This window comes from Salvelinus alpinus, chromosome 11 (genome assembly GCF_045679555.1).
Source record: "Salvelinus alpinus chromosome 11, SLU_Salpinus.1, whole genome shotgun sequence".
In the NCBI taxonomy this organism is placed as follows: Eukaryota; Metazoa; Chordata; class Actinopteri; order Salmoniformes; family Salmonidae; genus Salvelinus; species Salvelinus alpinus.
In genome coordinates, this window is record NC_092096.1 from 27,852,643 (window position 1) to 27,873,246 (window position 20,604).

The window sequence follows — 20,604 nt, forward strand, 5'->3', positions numbered from 1 at the left end:
GGTGGTCTCTAGAAAAACATATCTGCAATTCCACAGACTTTTTCCCATTCAGGAGCATGTTGTTGGATGTGGCCCACTCTTCCAGCTGCTTTGCCTCCAAGCCCATGGAAGTGTCCTCTTTGATGCTGGTTAATGGTATGGCTTGGGACAGCCCTACATCGTCTGCATACCCAGTGTCCTGAGTATCACTGAAGACAACTATTCGGGTGGACATGTGAAGGTGAAACAGATATGGTGAACTCACGCCACCTTGTGGCACACCAGACCAAGGGCTAAATGTGCCATTTTCCATCACCCTCTGTCTTCTTCCTGTGGTGTAGCTGTGGAGCCAGGCTAGTAACCATCACCCTCTCTCTTCTTCCTGTGGTGTAGCTGTGGAGCCAGGCTAGTAACCATCACCCTCTGTCTTCTTCCTGTGGTGGAGCAAGGCTAGTAACCATCACCCTCTGCCTTCTACCTGTGGTGTAGCTGTGGAGCCAGGCTAGTAACCATCACCCTCTGCCTTCTACCTGTGGTGTAGCTGTGGAGCCAGGCTAGTAACCATCACCCATCTGCCATCTTCCTGTGGTGTAGCTGTGGAGCCAGGCTAGTAACCATCACCCTCTGTCTTCTTCCTGTGGTGTAGCTGTGGAGCCAGGCTAGTAACCATCACCCTCTGCCTTCTACCTGTGGTGTAGCTGTGGAGCCAGGCTAGTAACCATCACCCTCTGCCTTCTACCTGTGGTGTAGCTGTGGAGCCAGGCTATAAACCATCACCCTCTGCCTTCTACCTGTGGTGTAGCTGTGGAGCCAGGCTAGTGTCCATCACCCTCTGTCTTCTACCTGTGGTGTAGCTGTGGAGCCAGGCTAGTAACCATCACCCTCTGCCTTCTACCTGTGGTGTAGCTGTGGAGCCAGGCTAGTAACCATCACCCTCTGTCTTCTTCCTGTGGTGTAGCTGTGGAGCCAGGCTAGTGTCCATCACCCTCTGCCTTCTTCCTGTGGTGTAGCTGTGGAGCCAGGCTAGTAACCATCACCCTCTGTCTTCTTCCTGTGGTGTAGCTGTGGAGCCAGGCTAGTAACCATCACCCTCTGTCTTCTTCCTGTGGTGTAGCTGTGGAGCCAGGCTAGTAACCATCACCCTGTGTCTTCTACCTGTGGTGTAGCTGTGGAGCCAGGCTAGTGTCCATCACCCTCTGCCTTCTTCCTGTGGTGTAGCTGTGGAGCCAGGCTAGTAACCATCACCCTCTCTCTTCTTCCTGTGGTGTAGCTGTGGAGCCAAGCTAGTAACCATCACCCTCTGTCTTCTTCCTGTGGTGTAGCTGTGGAGCCAGGCTAGTAACCATCACCCTCTGTCTTCTACCTGTGGTGTAGCTGTGGAGCCAGGCTAGTAACCATCACCCTCTGTCTTCTTCCTGTGGTGTAGCTGTGGAGCCAGGCTAGTAACCATCGCCCTCTGTCTTCTTCCTGTGGTGTAGCTGTGGAGCCAGGCTAGTAACCATCACCCTCTGTCTTCTTCCTGTGGTGTAGCTGTGGAGCCAGGCTAGTAACCATCACCCTCTGCCTTCTACCTGTGGTGTAGCTGTGGAGCCAGGCTAGTAACCATCACCCTCTGTCTTCTACCTGTGGTGTAGCTGTGGAGCCAGGCTAGTAACCATCACCCTCTGTCTTCTACCTGTGGTGTAGCTGTGGAGCCAGGCTAGTAACCATCACCCTCTGTCTTCTTCCTGTGGTGTAGCTGTGGAGCCAGGCTAGTAACCATCACCCTCTGCCTTCTACCTGTGGTGTAGCTGTGGAGCCAGGCTAGTAACCATCACCCATCTGCCTTCTACCTGTGGTGTAGCTGTGGAGCCAGGCTAGTAACCATCACCCTCTGCCTTCTACCTGTGGTGTAGCTGTGGAGCCAGGCTAGTAACCATCACCCTCTGTCTTCTTCCTGTGGTGTAGCTGTGGAGCCAGGCTAGTAACCATCACCCTCTGCCTTCTACCTGTGGTGTAGCTGTGGAGCCAGGCTAGTGTCCATCACCCTCTGTCTTCTACCTGTGGTGTAGCTGTGGAGCCAGGCTAGTAACCATCAGCCTCTGTCTTCTACCTGTGGTGTAGCTGTGGAGCCAGGCTAGTAACCATCACCCATCTGCCTTCTTCCTGTGGTGTAGCTGTGGAGCAAGGCTAGTAACCTTGGACACAGTTCAATGTCAGACAGATGTTGCAGGAGCTTTGCGTGATCTACTCGATCAAAGGCTTTGGACATATCAGCAAGTAACAACCAACAATGGTGAGGGTTTCTGGAGTCTGTTGCTGTCAACCAGGAGTGATGGGCCTCCGGTCACTTACTGTACATGGGTTGGACACTTTAGGTATGGGACACACATTGGCAGTCTTCCAGGCAGCAGGAACAGTCCCCTGCCAGTAGGAGGTGTTAAACCTGTTTGGGATAGGGGGCAGCATTTTCACGTTCGGATGAAAAGCGTGCCCAGAGTAAACGGCATGTTACTCAGGCCCAGAAGTTAATATATGTATATTATTAGTAGATTTGGATAGAAAACACTCTGAAGTTTCTAAAACTGTTTGAATGATGTCTGTGAGTATAACAGAACTCATATGGCAGGCAAAAATCTGAGAAAAATCCAACCAGAAAGTGGGAAATCCGAGGTTTGTAGTTTTTCAAGTCCTTGCCTTTCGAATATACAGTGTCTATGGGGTCATATTGCACTTCCTAAGGCTTCCACTAGATGTCAACAGTCTTTAGAACCTTGTTTCAGGCTTCTACTCTGAAGGGGGAGAGAATAAGAGCTGTTTGACTAAAAGGTCTGGCAGAATGTCATGAGCTAAGTAAGGCTCGCTGACATGAGAGCGAGCTGCGTTCCCTTTCATTTCTAAAGACAAAGGAATTGTCCGGTTGAAACATTATTGAAGATTTATGATAAAAACATTCTAAAGATTGATTCTATACATCGTTTGACATGTTTCTATGAACTGTAATAGACCGTTTTTGACTTTTCGTCTGGACTTTCGTCTGGACTTGCCCGCACCTTGTGAATTTCGATTGGTGAACTAAACGCCCTAACAAAAGGAGGTATTTGGACATAAAGATTAACTTTATCGAACAAAACAAACATTTATTGTGGAACTGGGATTCCTGGGAGTGCATTCTGATGAGATCATCAAAGGTAAGGGAATATTTATAACGCTATTTCTGACTTTTACTGACTCCAAAACATGGCGGGTATCTGTATGGCTTGTTTTTGTGGTTTAGCGCTGACTTGTTTTTGTGGTTCAACCTGACTTGTAGGCTTGGGCAGGGGGAAGTTGGCAAGAGGTGTGGTGCTTGTCCATGCCTCAGCAAAAAATACATTCAAAACATCAGCCACGTCGTTGTCTTCAATCCCCTCCACCTGTATTCTCCCTCCTGATGTTGTCTTTCGTCCCAGTCCTTTTTTAATGAATTCCCACCATCCCTTAAGGTTTTTCTTCTTTAGGTCCTGGATTTCAGTTTTGAAGTAGCTTGTTTTTGCTTCCTTGATAAGCATTTGCACTGTGTTTCTGTATTTTCTCCATTTCATTGTTTTCCCTGTTGAAAATCTTCTGTCTTTTCCTGATGGCAGCCTTTATTCCTTCAGTCATCCAGGGCTTTTATTATTTATTTTTATTTTACCGTTATTTTACCAGGTAAGTTGACTGAGAACACGTTCTCATTTGCAGCAACGACCTGGGGAATAGTTACAGGGGAGAGGAGGGGGATGAATGAGCCAATTGTAAACTGGGGATTATTAGGTGACCGTGATGGTTGAGGGCCAGATTGGGAATTTAGCCAGGACACCGGGGTTAACACCCCTACTCTTACGATAAGTGCCATGGGATCTTTAATGACCTCAGAGAGTCAGGACACCCGTTTAACGTCCCATCCGAAAGACGGCACCCTACACAGAGCAGTGTCCCCAATCACTGCCCTGGGGCATTGGGATCTTTGTTTAGACCAGAGGAAAGAGTGCCTCCTACTGGCCCTCCAACACCACTTCCAGCAGCACCTGGTCTCCCATCCAGGGACTGACCAGGACCAACCCTGCTTAGCTTCAGAAGCAAGCCAGCAGTGGTATGCAGGGTGGTATGCAACACTTGTCCAGTGTTGCTGTGTTCTTATTGACATGCATACATCAAGTGCTGTTTGAATGCAGGAGTTGAACCTCTCCACCTTTACATCTATGCTCTCCACCCCATATTTGGCAGACCAGTCAGTACTGGCCATACATCATGCTAAGGCCTCCTTTCTGTTCTGGGTTACCAGATGTCCTTTTCTCCGCTGCCCCTTGCTTCTCCCTCCTGATGTTGTGTTTGGGGAGAACAGCAGACATTTGTGATCACTGGATATGAGAGGAGCAAGTACAGTAGGGGTGTTGTAGTGATTCTTCATATTTGTAATGATCAGATTTAAGATGGAGTCCCCTCTGGTCTTGTCTTTGACCACTTGTTTCATGTCTGGATGGGAGTTTGTCAGCATCTTGATAGGCAGGTTATTAAAGTCTCCACACAGGATGAGCCCCATTTGGGGAGAGAACATCCTGATCACATCGATGGTGTTGATGAGATAATTCACAGTGTTCTGCTGAAGTGTGTTCTCATTTGCCCATGGTGGATGGTAGAGTACTAACACTACCAGAGTTGAGACTGAGCTGGGGAGTCGTTTAGGGCGGAGCTGAAGCCGCATACACTCAAATTCCTCTTTCACTGGGTCAGTTCTTCTCTTTGCCTGCATACTGTGGTTCACATACATAGCCACGCCCCCTCTCATCCCCCCTCTGGACCTGTCTTTCTGAACAGCTGATCGTTTTATATGAAAAGAGATTCATCTAGGATATTTTCGTGGGCCCTAGTTTCAGTGACACATCCAATGTCTTAATTTACTCATTGAAGAAGCAGTTCAAATTCTTCCACTTTGGTTATCAATGATCTTGTATAACAAGATCACTGTGCAGTGACGCTCCCCATCCAACCTGACAGAGCTTGAGAAGATCTTCAGAGAATGGGAGAAACTCCCCAAATACAGGTGTGCCAAGCTTGTAGCGTCATACCCAAGAAGACTCAAGGCTGTAATCGACGTCAAAGGTGCTTCAACAAAGTACTGAGTAAAGGGTCTGAATACTAATGTAAATGTGATATCAGTTTTTTTATTTGTAATACATTTGCAAAATGTTTATAAAAAACCTGTTTTTGCTTTATCATTATGGGGTATAGGGTGTAGATTGATGAGAGAAAAATATATATATATTTTAGAATAAGGCTGTAACATAACAAAATGTGGATAAAGTCAAGGGGTCTGAATACTTTCCGAATGAACTGTATTCAGACACATATAGTCATTCTCTCTCTCGTTCTCTGAATAAAAAAATTGACCATATCCTACACCACCCAAACCAACACTACTGTATATATCACACTGTAAAAAAGCCATTTAACCATTTAATCAGCATTATTCTGTGAGTTGAGTGGACTTCAAAATAGCATTGAAGTGGATTCAGCTGCAACAGTTTGCTCCACACTAGATTTTAGATTGCTCAAGATTTGACTAAAATTACAAACTTGCTTAAAACCACGCCCATCATTATCATATTTCCCAGCATGCTCCACTACAGGTTGATTATCAGACGTGTTTGTTAAAATAACTGTGTTTTTGCATGTACATTGATCGGTTGATTAATCTTATACTACACAAAAGAAATAACACGTTTCTAAACTAATCCAATCTGTTAGTATTTGGATTTATTGCAACAGTTACTGAGATGGCCGTTCCAGTTTAGATGATTTAGGTAGTCTCATCAGTGATGCCAACTTAGCAATTTTGCTGCTAGATTTAGCAACTTTTCAGAGTACCCTAGCAACTTTTTTTCAAATAGCACCTAGCAACAAATTTAGCTACTATTTACAATTTATTTGGAACTTTTAGCAACTTTTGAAAAGTGACTCAAACGCTAAAATGCATTTTCCCTCTAAATGACACACAATCGATTTTCTCTGTCACACACTCAGTCACAACACACGTGCCTGGCTGCAAAAGTGCATTGTGAGTGACGTCAGCAGCAGGCACTCAGCTCAAGCACAGGCAGCAGCAGGCCAGCTTCAATTTCAGCAAATTGCAAATCATTGTTGGCTGACTAGGGAAGTGAAGATAGTTGGAGATAGTTGGTCACAAATGTTTGATCTTGAACAGAACTTACAACATCAATCAACATGCCTCAATCAAAATTGTACCGCCAGAAGTAGAGAAAAGAGTGGGAGTCTGTACCTGAATTTAAAGGGTGGCTGAAGCCAGTAATTGGGGATGATTGACGTACTGCAAATCAGATATGCTTGCAAAAATGTATGACATCAAAAAACATTGTGCTACAGCAAAGCATATAAATAAATCAAAACCGACAACCCCACAACGCAGTCGACATTACCACAGTTGGTTAAGAAAGTGGATAACTGCAAAAGTGCAGAAGCTACTATGGCAATGGCCATTGCGGAGCATTGTTCGCTGCTAGCATGCAACCATTTAGGTATGGCTTGCAAAGCTGCCTTTTCAGATTCTGTGGCAGCAACAAACTTCCAAATGCACCGCACCAAGTGCACAGAAATGATTAGGGGAGTACTGGCTCCTTATTTTCTCAAAAGGGTAACATCAGATGTGGGGGATGAGAAGTTCAGTCTCCTTTTGGATGAGTCCACTGATGTCAATGTCAGGACCCGGTGCGAGAAACAGTCACTAATAAATGGCAGAACCCAGAAGATGAGGCAGACACAGCAGTACTAGAGATGGTGGTTTAATAAAAAAGGAAATCTTCCAAAAATACAAAGAAAATCCACAAAGTGGTAAGAACAGCAAGGGAAAAAACAAACCTCAAAAGACTAATCCAAAAAACACAAGAACAAAACCAGAGAACCTCTGGAAAATCAAACAAGAGAAAATAAATGATCACAACAAGGCTTGGGCTGGGGCTGGGTGCTAACATACAAACACTGAGCAATGAACTAAGGAACACACAGGGTTTAAATACTAACAAGGGAATGACTTACAGGTGCAAACAATAATTAGAGCAAGAAAAACAAAAGGTACAAAAAAGGTGCAAGGGGGACATCTAGTGAACAAAACCTGAACAGTCCTGGCCAAAACCTGACAGTCAATGTCTCGAAATACCTGGGTGTGGTGATTCGGTATTTCAGTGCTAAAAAAAGAACCGTTGTGTCCACATTTCTCGGGCTGGTTGAATTGGAGGGGGGCGATGCCAGATCAATAGTAAAGGCGGTAGTTGAGTTTCTTGAGAAGTGTAACCTTAAAAAAGAGAATCTTCAGGGTATTGGCACTGATCATGCGTCCGTGATGACTGGGGTGCACAACGGGGTGCACAAGATTTTAAAGGAAGAATGTGCATTGCCCAATTGGGTACTCATCCGCTGTGTGTGCTATTCTATACAATTGGCTGTCAGTGCAGCATCCAAAGAAACCATCCCTAGGAGTGTTGAGTACTTAATCAGGGAAACCTACAACTGGTTTTCGATTTCCCCAAAACGGCGCGAGGCGTACAAAGCAGTGTATGCCACCATTACTTGTGGCCAGAAACCCCTGCAGATCACAACGTACAAGTTGCAGTGAAGTCATTTGAGGGAGAGCAAACAGATCCTGTCAAGCTTTTGGATAATCTGGTACACCTCTTAACATCAATTTGCAGCAGAGTAGTCAACCCTATGGCAAAAATGGATGTCCTGAAGGATGCCAATGATGGACATCTCAGTCCATCACCATACCTTCAGTACCTTTTAGAGAGCACGGTGTACCAATTCAATCTTGCACCAGAGGACAAAAGGTCATTCGGAGACAGTGCATCAACTACATTGTTGCTTTAAGCAAGGAGCTGCAAGCAAGGCTCCCAGACAACCTTGAAGCCTTGCGAAACATGGCCTTGTTCAGTGTTAAGAAAACACTAAAGCACAATAAAGGCACCACTGAAATTATTATAGTAGCTGAGCTACTGGGGTACCAGCCCCAAACAATTGATTAAATTGTTTCCCAAAGGAGAAACATCCATCTGTTTAGGTGGGACTCAACTGAAAATACAGTCCAGTTTTGGAGTGAAGTCAATAACTACACGGACTCTTCCGGGTCAAATCCATTTGAAGAACTGTGCAAAGCTGCGCTCGCTGCCCTCTCCTTGCCACACTCAAATGCGGAGGTTGAACGGCTGTTCAGCCAAATGAGTGTGGTCAAGTCAAAGTTAAGAAATAGAATGTCACTGCACACTCTCAACTCCATACTCCTGGTGCGGTATGGACTGAAGCTGGCTGGTGAAACCTGTTACTGAAGCTGGCTGGTGAAACCTGTTACCAGCATAAACTACTAAGTGAAGTTCTGCAGCAGTTTGGCACCACAGCAGCATACAGCTTTAAGGCCACTCCATCCTCTACTGCTGGTTCCAGCTCCGTGACAATGCAGTTGGACAGTGAAGATGAAGAGGACTTCAAAAAAAAAACTTGTTATTAGCCTGTACCTGTAATTGTTGAGCATGTTAACTAACTACCAATACACTGCCTAAAACTATAATTGTTCAGAATGTGTAGGTTTACTAGTTAAAAAGAAAATAAATAAAATGTAATTGTTCAATAATGTGTAGTTGTTCAATAATTCAATGTGTTGTGTTTAAAAAAATAAAAAATGTGATCATATAAAATGTGTTGTGTTTATATTACTTTTACAAATAAAAAAATATGATAATAAACAAAAAAATCTAAACTAACAAATGTCAAATCATATTTTTTCGCCAAGATGGCCAGTCAATTTGAGTAACGTTATTGTGTATTCCACGTAATGATGCAGTTTTGCGTAATGACGTCATCACGCAATGACATCACGACGTCATTTAGCAACTTTTAGCAACAAATCGACCTGCCTCTAGCAACTTCCCCTGAAAATTAGTTGGCAACACTGAGTCTCATGAATGAATCTTCCCTACCCCGGCAGTCATTCTCAGGGATCCACACTAACATTTTCCCCTGGTGGCACTGGTACCACTAACTTTTTCATTTGGAAGCATCAGACCATATTTTGGTCGCAACCGAAAAAATTGTAGCGTCACACAATAGAAACAATTATTAACCACTTACAAAGTCATTCACAATGTTTTTTTAAGAGGTGTAATAGACGACAGATGGTATTCAATAAATAAGTGGTTTCATCTAACGTATCCAGGCAGGAATGCATGATTCAAGATATTTTGATGTGCAACCATATTCAGTTATTTTCATGAATTTTGGGTTGACAATTTGGCTATTGTTGTTATATTTTAATGTTAAAATAGGGCTCCAGATTTATATTTTGTTCAATAGATAAATGTATTGTTAATATTTACATTTTTCTTACTTTTTAACTCCGCATTGTTGGCAACGGGCTTATAAGTAAGTATTTCACTGTAAAGTCTACACCTGTTGTATTCAGCGCATGTGACCAATACGATATCATTTTACTAAATATTTATGTTTGCTAATATCATAGGCTAATTTATTTGTGGCTAATTCACCACCTGAGTAAGAGGAAACAAAAAAACACCATAGCTAGATCGCTAACTCTAAACATAATACCCACTGCTTGTACTGTAGCCATGTGTTAATCTAACAGTACATGCAATGTCCTAAAAATACATTGTAGTTGTAGCCTACTACCCACTGTGTATTTCACACTATCTGTATCTCAATGCCATATCAAATGTATTGGTTATAAAATAGTTCTATAGAGCACAATTTTGAGAGTTGAGAAATAAAACGTATACCTACAGAAAGCTGAGAACCCTCTCTCTATTTTCAACAGCGACAACATTAGTTGCTTCCAAATCTGTGTTTCTCCCGCAACAGGATTAAGAAATGTTATAGCCTACAACCAGAACAATGTTTTACTCCCGGTGTGCGGGGGGGAGGAGTTAGTGTCTCATCACAGCAGCAGGCCCCAGCGAAACAGGCACAGGGGCAGGGCAAAAACTGTCATTACAGGAATCATGAGGATAATGAACATTACTGTTTGACCAAATCATGATTTTAGCCTCCTAAAAAAAAAAATAGGACGTTTGGAGTAAGATGACCATGTAGAATGAGCAGCAAGCACCGATGCGACTAATACATATTTTTTACTCGCACAGCCAATGTGACTAAACTGTTGCAGTTTGGGGCCCTGATTCTGAATGCAGGTTGCGGGTGATTAAAAGTTCCATCCGTTGGATATTCCAATAGGAACTCCTGTACACATCATTTTGCAAGACAGCAATATGTGACTTGCAGGCTTGCTGTGGCCTGTAAACCAGAAGTTTCAGACCACTGAGCTAGGGTGTAACTAGGCCCTCAAAGAAAGGTCTTATGATATACTGTATGTAATGTATTGTCATAGAGAGATTAACTTAGAGGCACACAGGGAAATATGCAAATAAGGTAGAATACATTCTCAAGTTGAATTGTATGACCACCACGAATGGATGAGTGAAAATACTTTCAACTTGAGAATATGCCCAAATGTTGAGCAAACTAAAAATCCTATTGCAGCTCAACATGTTATACATCTATCGTTACATTGCACTCAGACTGCTAGCCAATACAACTGGATTATTAAGAGAATGGACTTCAGCCTTATTGTGTCATGAAACTCATTCTGCATGGAGATACAGTCATGGTGGCTGATAGCTTGAATGTCAATTGGACATCCGCTCTTGTATAATACATAAATAAAGATTAGGCAGGGGCTGTAACAGAGATGTACACAGACACACACACGCAGGGTTGCACTGAGTCTTTGTGTATCATCATTCAAATGTTTGGTTATGTGATAAAGCTGTAAAAGAGGGAATAGGAATGTATCTCCCTCAACCCCCCTCCCTCTCCCCCTCGGTCATCCACCCCCTCTCAATATTTTATGTATTTCTTTACCTTGGTCTCACTCTCTCTAGATCTGTATACTCTCTCCCTCTGTTGGTGCTGCACACAGTGTTATGGTCTTCAGAAACAGAGCACACACACACGCAAGCATGTGTTCACGAAGCATGCGACAAATAAAATGTGTTTTGACACGCACACACACGTCTTGAACCAATACCACAAGCTCCCTGTCACGTATGATGAGTTTTAATCATGTCAAAGTACAGGCCAAGCTAAAACATGTGTGACCGGTCACAGAGAGATCAATACACAAACACACAGTGAAATGTCATGGAGGAAGTTCATGCATACTAAATGATACACATGTAGTCTCTCTCTCCACGCTAACAGAGATGAAAGAACAGAAAAAAGGAGTGATGGGAAGATGAAAGAGAGGAAGACACTGATAGTTCACAGAGTTGTGTGTGTGTGTTGTAAGTAATCTGTGTGTTGTGCCACTGTCTTGTGGGACTGGGGGTGTATTGAGTGGAATAAGTACAGGGATGGAGAAACAGGAAGGATAGGAGGAGAGGAAGAGAAAGAGAGCAGTAAACAGAGAGAGAGAGACAGAAATAAAGAGTGAAAGGGAGAAGAGAGAGAGAGTGAGGTTGGAAAGGAGAGGAGAAAACAAGAGCAGATGAGAGAATAGACAAGGATAATGTGAATAAGGAAAGAGAGAGGGTAGAAGAGAAGGAGAGACAAAGAGAGAGGGTAGAAGAGAAGGAGAGATAAAGAGAGAGAGTAGAAGAGAAGGAGAGATAAAGAGAGGGTAGAAGAGAAGAAGAGATACAGAGAGGGTAGAAGAGAAGGAGAGATAAAGAGAGAGGATAGAAGAGAAGGAGAGAAAGAGAGAGGATAGAAGAGAAGGAGAGATAAAGAGAGAGGATAGAAGAGAAGGAGAGATAAACATAGAGGGTAGAAGAGAAGGATAGATAAACAGAGAGGGTAGAAGAGAAGGAGAGATAAAGAGAGGGTAGAGGAGAAGGAGAGATAAACAGAGAGGGTAGAAGAGAAGGAGAGATAAACAGAGAGGGTAGAAGAGAAGGAGAGATAAACAGAGAGGGTAGAAGAGAAGGAGAGATAAAGAGAGGGTAGAAGAGAATGAGACGATAAAGAGAGGGTAGAAGAGAAGGAGCGATAAAGAGAGAGGATAGAAGAGAAGGAGAGAAAGAGAGAGGATAGAAGAGAAGGAGAGATAAAGAGAGAGGATAGAAGAGAATGAGAGATAAAGAGAGATGATAGAAGAGAAGGAGAGACAAAGAGAGAGGATAGAAGAGAAGGAGAGATAAAGACAGGGTAGAAGAGAAGGAGAGATAAAGAGAGAGGGTAGAAGAGAAGGAGAGATAAAGAGAGGGTAGAAGAGAAGGAGAGATAAAGAGAGAGGATAGAAGAGAAGGAGAGATAAAGAGAGAGGATAGAAGAGAAGGAGAGATAAAGAGAGAGGATAGAAGAGAAGGAGAGATAAAGAGAGAGGGTAGAAGAGAAGGAGAGATAAAGAGAGGGTAGAAGATAAGGAGAGATAAAGAGAGGGTAGAAGAGAAGGAGAGATAAAGAGAGAGGATAGAAGAGAAGGAGAGATAAAGAGAGAGGATAGAAGAGAAGGAGAGATAAAGAGAGGGTAGAAGAGAAGGAGAGATAAAGAGAGAGGATAGAAGAGAAGGAGAGATAAAGAGAGGGTAGAAGAGAAGGAGAGATAAAGAGAGAGGGTAGGAGAGAAGGAGAGATAAAGAGAGGGTAGAAGAGAAGGAGAGATAAAGAGAGAGGGTAGAAGAGAAGGAGAGATAAAGAGAGAGTAGAAGAGAAGGATAGATAAAGAGAGAGTAGAAGAGAAGGAGAGATAAAGAGAGAGGGTAGAAGAGAATGAGAGATAAAGAGAGAGGATAGAAGAGAAGGAGAGATAAAGAGAGGTTGAGATAGATAAATTATAGAAGACACAAAACCCACCAGAAAACCAAGAAAACAACACAAACCCAACAAAAACACAAGTAAAAAATCTAGACAACTTCCTTTCTCCCCCACTCCCCCTCTCCTCTCCCCTCTCTCCTCCCCCTCTCCACTCACCATAAACTGCACGTTGTCGAAGCCGTTGGCCAGTAGGTGGTTCTCGTATTGGACCAGTCCAATGCTGTCCAGCCATTGGCCCACAGACTGCATGGGGCACCGGGGACCTATGAGGGGGTGAAGGGGCAGACGCTTCAGGAGGGAGTAGCCATCCACCCGGTAACACCGGCAGTCGGGCTGGGAGAGCTGGCACTGCCACATCATGTTGCGGGCAATGTGGCTGTCGAACGAGCTCGCCATGGTAGAGGAAGAGTGTGGAGGAGAGGGGAAAGAGAAGGGGAGGATGGTAGGATGGATGGGGGGGTTGGAGGATGGGGGTTGGGGTTAGGCTTGGCTGAGGGTTATGAGCATGGCTGAGGGGTGAGGATGGAGGGGCGAAGCATGCTAGGGTGCTGGGGCACAAGGGGGGTAGAGGGATAAGTTTAGGGTGGTTGGAGGTAGATCCAGGGATTTGGAAAAGAGGGGAGAGGGCTAGGGTTAGATCCAGAGAAGAGGTGCCGTCCTGGGGGTAAGATCCATGAGAGAGAGGGTGCAGAGGCTGGAGGTGGTAAGATAGGTCCGATAGATGCGTGTGTCTTGCTGCTGCTTTCCTTTCACGCTCTCAGCTGTTGCTCCTGCCTGCCTGTTCGCCTCGCTTGTGTATGTGTACGAGTGTGTGCGTGCGTGTGTGTGTGAGCAGGAACGAGAGAGAGAAAGAAGAAGATAGGGAGAGCTGCCTGCTTGGTAGAATTCTCTTTATCAAGTACTCCCACACTCAACTGGATGCTTTCTGCAGCCTTCTCTCTCTCTCTCTCTCTCCCCCGCTCTCTCTCTCACTCTCTCGCTCTCCCCCGCTCTCTCTCTCCACTCTGCCTTCCTCTCCCATTCTCCCTCCTCTTTCTATCCTCCCTCCCTACTCCAGTTTCTCACTCACTCTCTCTCCCTCGATCTCTCTGCTCTCCCTTCTTTCTCTCTCGCTCTTTTCTTGGTTCTCCCTCTATTGCTTCCTTTCCCTTCTCTCTCTCTGTCGATATCTCTCCCCTCCTTCTCTTTCTCCCCCTCTCTCTCTCCCCCTCCCTCTATCTCAGTGCCTTGCATCAGATGAGCCTCTTTGTCTGAGAGCTGAGCTGCCCCAACACACACAATGTGGGTGCGGGTGCATGTGCGTTGGTGGGAGACAGCAGGTTTAGCACATAGCGCAAACAGCATTTCTCAAAGTGGTTACCATGGTAAGGGAATGCTTCACATGCACAGGAGAGGAGAGGCGGGAGGATAGAGATCAGGGGAGAGAGAGAGAGAGAGAGAGAGAGAGAGAGAGAGAGAGAGAGAGAGAGAGAGAGAGAGAGAGAGAGAGAGAGAGAGAGAGAGAGAGAGAGAGAGAGGAGGCAGGAGGATGGAGAAAGAAGGGGGAAGATAGAGGGAAAGAGAAGGAGGAGAGAGGTGAGAGAAGGACAAGTGCGAATGAGACAGAACTGAGGAGGAAAGAGGGAGAGATGAGAAGGGAGAGAATGTGATAGAGGAGAAAGGAGGTATGGAAGCTGGGGATTTCAGTTCAGTGCAGTTTCTGACTATCTGTTTACCTGCATTATTCTCCTTGATCCCTTCTGAGCCCATGCCAGTGCTGATGCCAGCCCCAATGGAGCTCATTATCTTATCAATCTGAATGGAGAGAAGTGAGGGGAGAGAGGAGAGAGAGGAGAGGAGAGAGGAGAGAGAGGAGAGAAGAGAGAGGAGAGAGAGGAGAGAGGAGAGAAGAGAGAGAAGAGAGAGAGTTGCAATTTAGAAAATGTTCATGCTGTATCTCTAGCTGCCTATATGTATATTGGTGACATGGTCGTTATAAATTCTAATGAATGGCAATCAATCACCTTTGAATTTTATTGAGTTGACAGGCGAGGAGGACAGAGGAGACTGAAGGAGGAAAGGGGGAGATTTGGAGGAAGAAGGGGAGGGAGAGAAAGGAGGGGAGAAGATGGATGGGAAAGCATGAAAGAGAGAGAAAGAGAGAAAAAGAGTAACCATCTAGGTTATGGCTTCAGAAGCCTCTGTCTGCCTTTAAACTCGTCTACAGGAGGATTCCACAGCAGGAATCTGACCCTAGACCTGCTGTTAAGCACTCAACTGTGCAGCGCAGCGCCATACATCTGACAGGCTCAATGACTGCCTATGGGGGCTACCACATGATTGCCGACTCACTGATCTAAGATCAGAGAGCTCCCCCAAATTACACAATTCCTCATTTTAAAGTAGTCTATGGAATGGGAAAATTGGGATTTCCACATTGGGTTTGAGTACAAAAGCAATAGATCACTAAGTTAGCAACATAGCTAAGAGTGAATGGATCTCATGTAGCCTACACTTGTTTACAGCATTGGATCATATTCAGGGTCAGGAAAACAGTAATTTTGTCATTTCAAGGAGGAATCTGCAGCTGAAACAATTACAACGCGTTCTTCCCGCCACTGTTTCTGTACGAAGCTGAGGGATTGGGGCTAGAGAACTATAACCACTTCAATTCATAGAAAGACCTATGGACTGAACAGATATCAAAATGATAGTTTTAACCATTTTAAAACTATCATTAACCATTAACCATCACAGCCCTACCATTTGAGGCTATAACCTACTTGTTACATTTCATTTGTTTACAAACACTGGAGTAAAACAAGCTTATATTCTGGGTTCTGATGGGGTATGACAGTTGAACTAAGCTCATGAGGCGTTTATAAGTTATATTCTTCAAGAATCAATGGGTACATATAATTGATTTATAAGTCCAAAAATGGATGCATCAACAGCAGATTGCCTGTTTAAGAGCACTATCCATATAAGTACATACAGTTCTTTAGTGAGCCTTCCCTTGTGGCCATCCTCTTGCTTATAGCAGAACGGTCTCTTGCATTTCTTCCCAAAATAGAACAAGTACACAACATGACCAACAGTATGTGGACACCTGCTAGTCAAACATCTCATTCCAAAATCATGGGCATTAATATGGAGTTGGTCCCCCCTTTGCTGTTATAACAGGCTCCACTCTTCTGGGAAGGCTTTCCACTAGATGTTGGAACATTGCTGGGGGAACTTGCTTCCATTCAGCCACAAGAGCATTTGTGAGGTGGGGCACTGATGTTGGGTGATTAGGACTGGCTGGCAGTCGGCGTTCCAATTCATCTCAAAGGTGTTTGAAGGGGTTGAGGTCATGGCACTGTGCAGGCCAGTCAAGTTCTTCCACACCTGTTGCCACAAAGTCGGAAGCACATAATCATCTAGAATGTCATTGTATGCTGTAGCATTAAGATTTCCCTTCACTGGAACTAAGGGGCCCAAACCATGAAAAACAACCCCAGACCATTATTCCTCCTCCACCAAACTTTACAGTTGGCACTATGCCTTCGGCAGATAGCGTTCTCCTGGTAGCGTTCTCCGCCAAACCCAGATTTGTCCGTCGGAATGCCAGATGGGGAGCGTGATTCATCACTCCAGAGAACGCGTTTCCACTGCTCCAATGGCAGTGAGCTTTACACCACTCTAGCCGCCGCTTGCCATTACGCATGGTGATCTTAGGCTTGTGTGTGGCTGCTCGGCCATGGAAACCCACTTCATGAAGCTCCTGAAAAACAGTTATTGTGCTGACGTTGCTTCCAGAGTCAGTTTGGAACTCAGTAGTGAGTGTTGCAACTGAGGAATAGAGGTTTGACGCGCTTCATGCTTCAGCGGTCCCGTTCTGTGAGCGTGTGTGTCCTACCACTTTGTGGCTCAGCCATTGTTGCTCCTAGACGTTTCCACTTGACTATAACACCCCTCACAGTTGACCAGGGCAGCTCTAGCAGAGCAGAAATTTGACAAACTGACTTGTTGGAAAGGTGGGATCCTATGACGGTGCCACGTTGAAAGTCACTGAGCGCTTCAGTAAGGCCATTCTACTGCCAATGTTTGTCTATGGAGATTGCGTGGCTGTGTGCTCGATTTTATACACCTGTCAGGTGTGGCTGAAATAGACAAATCTACTCATTTGAATAGGTGTCCACATAGTTTTCTATATAAAGTGTGGATTTCCTTTCTTTTCCCAGCGCTCCCATTCTGTTTTCCCGAAGTAGGTAATTAAATATGACCCTTCTCTGTATAATTGCTGCAGATTAATAGAAGAATCTGTAGGTCATTTATCATCATCATTCAGCCTCTATAGAATTGCATGGCGTGTGCAATGTATGGCAAACCATCGCTAATGAACGAAACACTGGGATCATCACAGCCCTACTATACAGCATGTGAAAACTGGGATCATCACAGCCCTACTATACAACATGTGAAAAACTGGATTCATCACAGTCCTACTATACAACATGTGAAAAACTGGGATCATCACAGTCCTACTATACAGCATGTGAAAAACTGGATTCATCACAGTCCTACTATACAGCATGTGAAAAACTGGGATCATCACAGCCCTACTATACAGCATGTGAAAAACTGGGATCATCACAGTCCTACTATACAACATGTGAAAAACTGGGATCATCACAGCCCTACTATACAGCATGTGAAAAACTGGGATCATCACAGCCCTACTATACAACATGTGAAAAACTGGGATCATCACAGTCCAACTATACAGCATGTGAAAAACTGGGATCATCACAGTCCTACTATACAACATGTGAAAAACTGGGATCATCACAGTCCTACTATACAGCATGTGAAAAACTGGGATCATCACAGCCCTACTATACAGCATGTGAAAAACTGGGATCATCACAGTCCTACTATACAACATGTGAAAAACTGGGATCATCACAGTCCTACTATACAGCATGTGAAAAACTGGGATCATCACAGCCCTACTATACAGCATGTGAAAAACTGGGATCATCACAGTCCAACTATACAGCATGTGAAAAACTGGGATCATCACAGTCCAACTATACAGCATGTGAAAAACTGGGATCATCACAGCCCTACTATACAACATGTGAAAAACTGGGATCATCACAGTCCAACTATACAGCATGTGAAAAACTGGGATCATCACAGTCCTACTATACAACATGTGAAAAACTGGGATCATCACAGCCCTACTATACAGCATGTGAAAAACTGGGATCATCACAGTCCTACTATACAGCATGTGAAAAACTGGATTCATCACAGCCCTACTATACAACATGTGAAAAACTGGGATCATCACAGTCCTACTATACAGCATGTGAAAAACTGGATTCATCACAGTCCAACTATACAGCATGTGAAAAACTGGGATCATCACAGTCCAACTATACAGCATGTGAAAAACTGGGATCATCACAGCCCTACTATACAGCATGTGAAAAACTGGGATCATCACAGCCCTACTATACAGCATGTGAAAAACTGGGATCATCACAGCCCTACTATACAACATGTGAAAAACTGGGATCATCACAGCCCTACTATACAACATGTGAAAAACTGGGATCATCACAGTCCAACTATACAGCATGTGAAAAACTGGGATCATCACAGTCCTACTATACAACATGTGAAAAACTGGGATCATCACAGTCCTACTATACAGCATGTGAAAAACTGGGATCATCACAGCCCTACTATACAGCATGTGAAAAACTGGGATCATCACAGTCCTACTATACAACATGTGAAAAACTGGGATCATCACAGTCCTACTATACAGCATGTGAAAAACTGGGATCATCACAGCCCTACTATACAGCATGTGAAAAACTGGGATCATCACAGTCCAACTATACAGCATGTGAAAAACTGGGATCATCACAGTCCAACTATACAGCATGTGAAAAACTGGGATCATCACAGCCCTACTATACAACATGTGAAAAACTGGGATCATCACAGTCCAACTATACAGCATGTGAAAAACTGGGATCATCACAGTCCTACTATACAACATGTGAAAAACTGGGATCATCACAGCCCTACTATACAGCATGTGAAAAACTGGGATCATCACAGTCCTACTATACAGCATGTGAAAAACTGGATTCATCACAGCCCTACTATACAACATGTGAAAAACTGGGATCATCACAGTCCTACTATACAGCATGTGAAAAACTGGATTCATCACAGTCCAACTATACAGCATGTGAAAAACTGGGATCATCACAGTCCAACTATACAGCATGTGAAAAACTGGGATCATCACAGCCCTACTATACAGCATGTGAAAAACTGGGATCATCACAGTCCAACTATACAGCATGTGAAAAACTGGGATCATCACAGCCCTACTATACAACATGTGAAAAACTGGGATCATCACAGTCCAACTATACAGCATGTGAAAAACTGGGATCATCACAGTCCAACTATACAGCATGTGAAAAACTGGGATCATCACAGCCCTACTATACAACATGTGAAAAACTGGGATCATCACAGTCCTACTATACAGCATGTGAAAAACTGGATTCATCACAGTCCTACTATACAACATGTGAAAAACTGGGATCATCACAGCCCTACTATACAGCATGTGAAAAACTGGGATCATCACAGTCCTACTATACAACATGTGAAAAACTGGGATCATCACAGCCCTACTATACAGCATGTGAAAAACTGGGATCATCACAGTCCAACTATACAGCATGTGAAAAACTGGGATCATCACAGCCCTACTATACAACATGTGAAAAACTGGGATCATCACAGTCCAACTATACAGCATGTGAAAAACTGGGATCATCACAGTCCAACTATACAGCATGTGAAAAACTGGGATCATCACAGCCCTACTATACAACATGTGAAAAACTGGGATCATCACAGTCCAACTATACAGCATGTGAAAAACTGGGATCATCACAGTCCTACTATACAACATGTGAAAAACTGGGATCATCACAGTCCTACTATACAGCATGTGAAAAACTGGGATCATCACAGCCCTACTATACAGCATGTGAAAAACTGGGATCATCACAGTCCTACTATACAGCATGTGAAAAACTGGGATCATCACAGTCCAACTATACAGCATGTGAAAAACTGGATTCATCACAGCCCTACTATACAGCATGTGAAAAACTGGATTCATCACAGCCCTACTATACAGCATGTGAAAAACTGGATTCATCACAGTCCTACTATACAACATGTGAAAAAGCCATATGATCAAACACATCAATTAGATCACACATGTCAAACACACCCATTATATTAGCCAATCAGCTTACATGTTTTGTTGCTATGTTCAGGAGTGCAGAATCCAGTCTAGAACAGGGCTCTACACTAATGATGATGTTTTGGACTGTAAAGTGGCAATTAGTGAGGTTGATATCTTTCTAATGAATTGTATAGGCTGATCATATGTGTATGGAAGAGGTGTTTCAACTTCGACATTTAGCGTTCCCAAATTAAACTGCCTCGTACTCAATTCTTGCTCGTACAATATGCATAGTATTATTACTATTGGATAGAAAACAATCTCTAGTTTCTAAAACCGTTTGAATTATGTCTGTGGGTGAACCAGAACTCTTTCTGCAGCGAAATCCATGACAGGAACTGCGAAGGTCTGAAAACGAGGCTCTGTTCTCAGATCAGTTTAAAGCTCTGTATGTGTCCTATGGGTCGACATGAACTGCACCCGCCTTCCCCTGGATGTCAGTAACCAATAAGAAGTGGAATGGAGTTTCTACGTAG

The 20,604-nt window shown here is 44.0% G+C and overlaps 1 protein-coding gene across 7 annotated transcripts in view; it reads right to left on the minus strand.

Moving 5' to 3' along the window:
- The window catches only part of LOC139533827 (ankyrin repeat and sterile alpha motif domain-containing protein 1B-like), a 330,155-nt gene that overhangs the window by 84,203 nt on the left and 225,348 nt on the right, over nt 1-20,604 (minus strand). For 6 of the 7 annotated variants that reach the window (XM_071332244.1, XM_071332241.1, XM_071332242.1 and 3 more), the window contains 2 exons: nt 14,526-14,604; nt 12,967-13,073 (listed from right to left, as the gene is read on the minus strand). In XM_071332244.1, coding sequence (XP_071188345.1) covers nt 12,967-13,073; nt 14,526-14,604 — 186 coding nt within the window. Of the gene's footprint in view, nt 1-12,966; nt 13,815-14,525; nt 14,605-20,604 lie in introns of those variants that run through there. The other variant, XM_071332246.1, reaches the window with a different exon arrangement.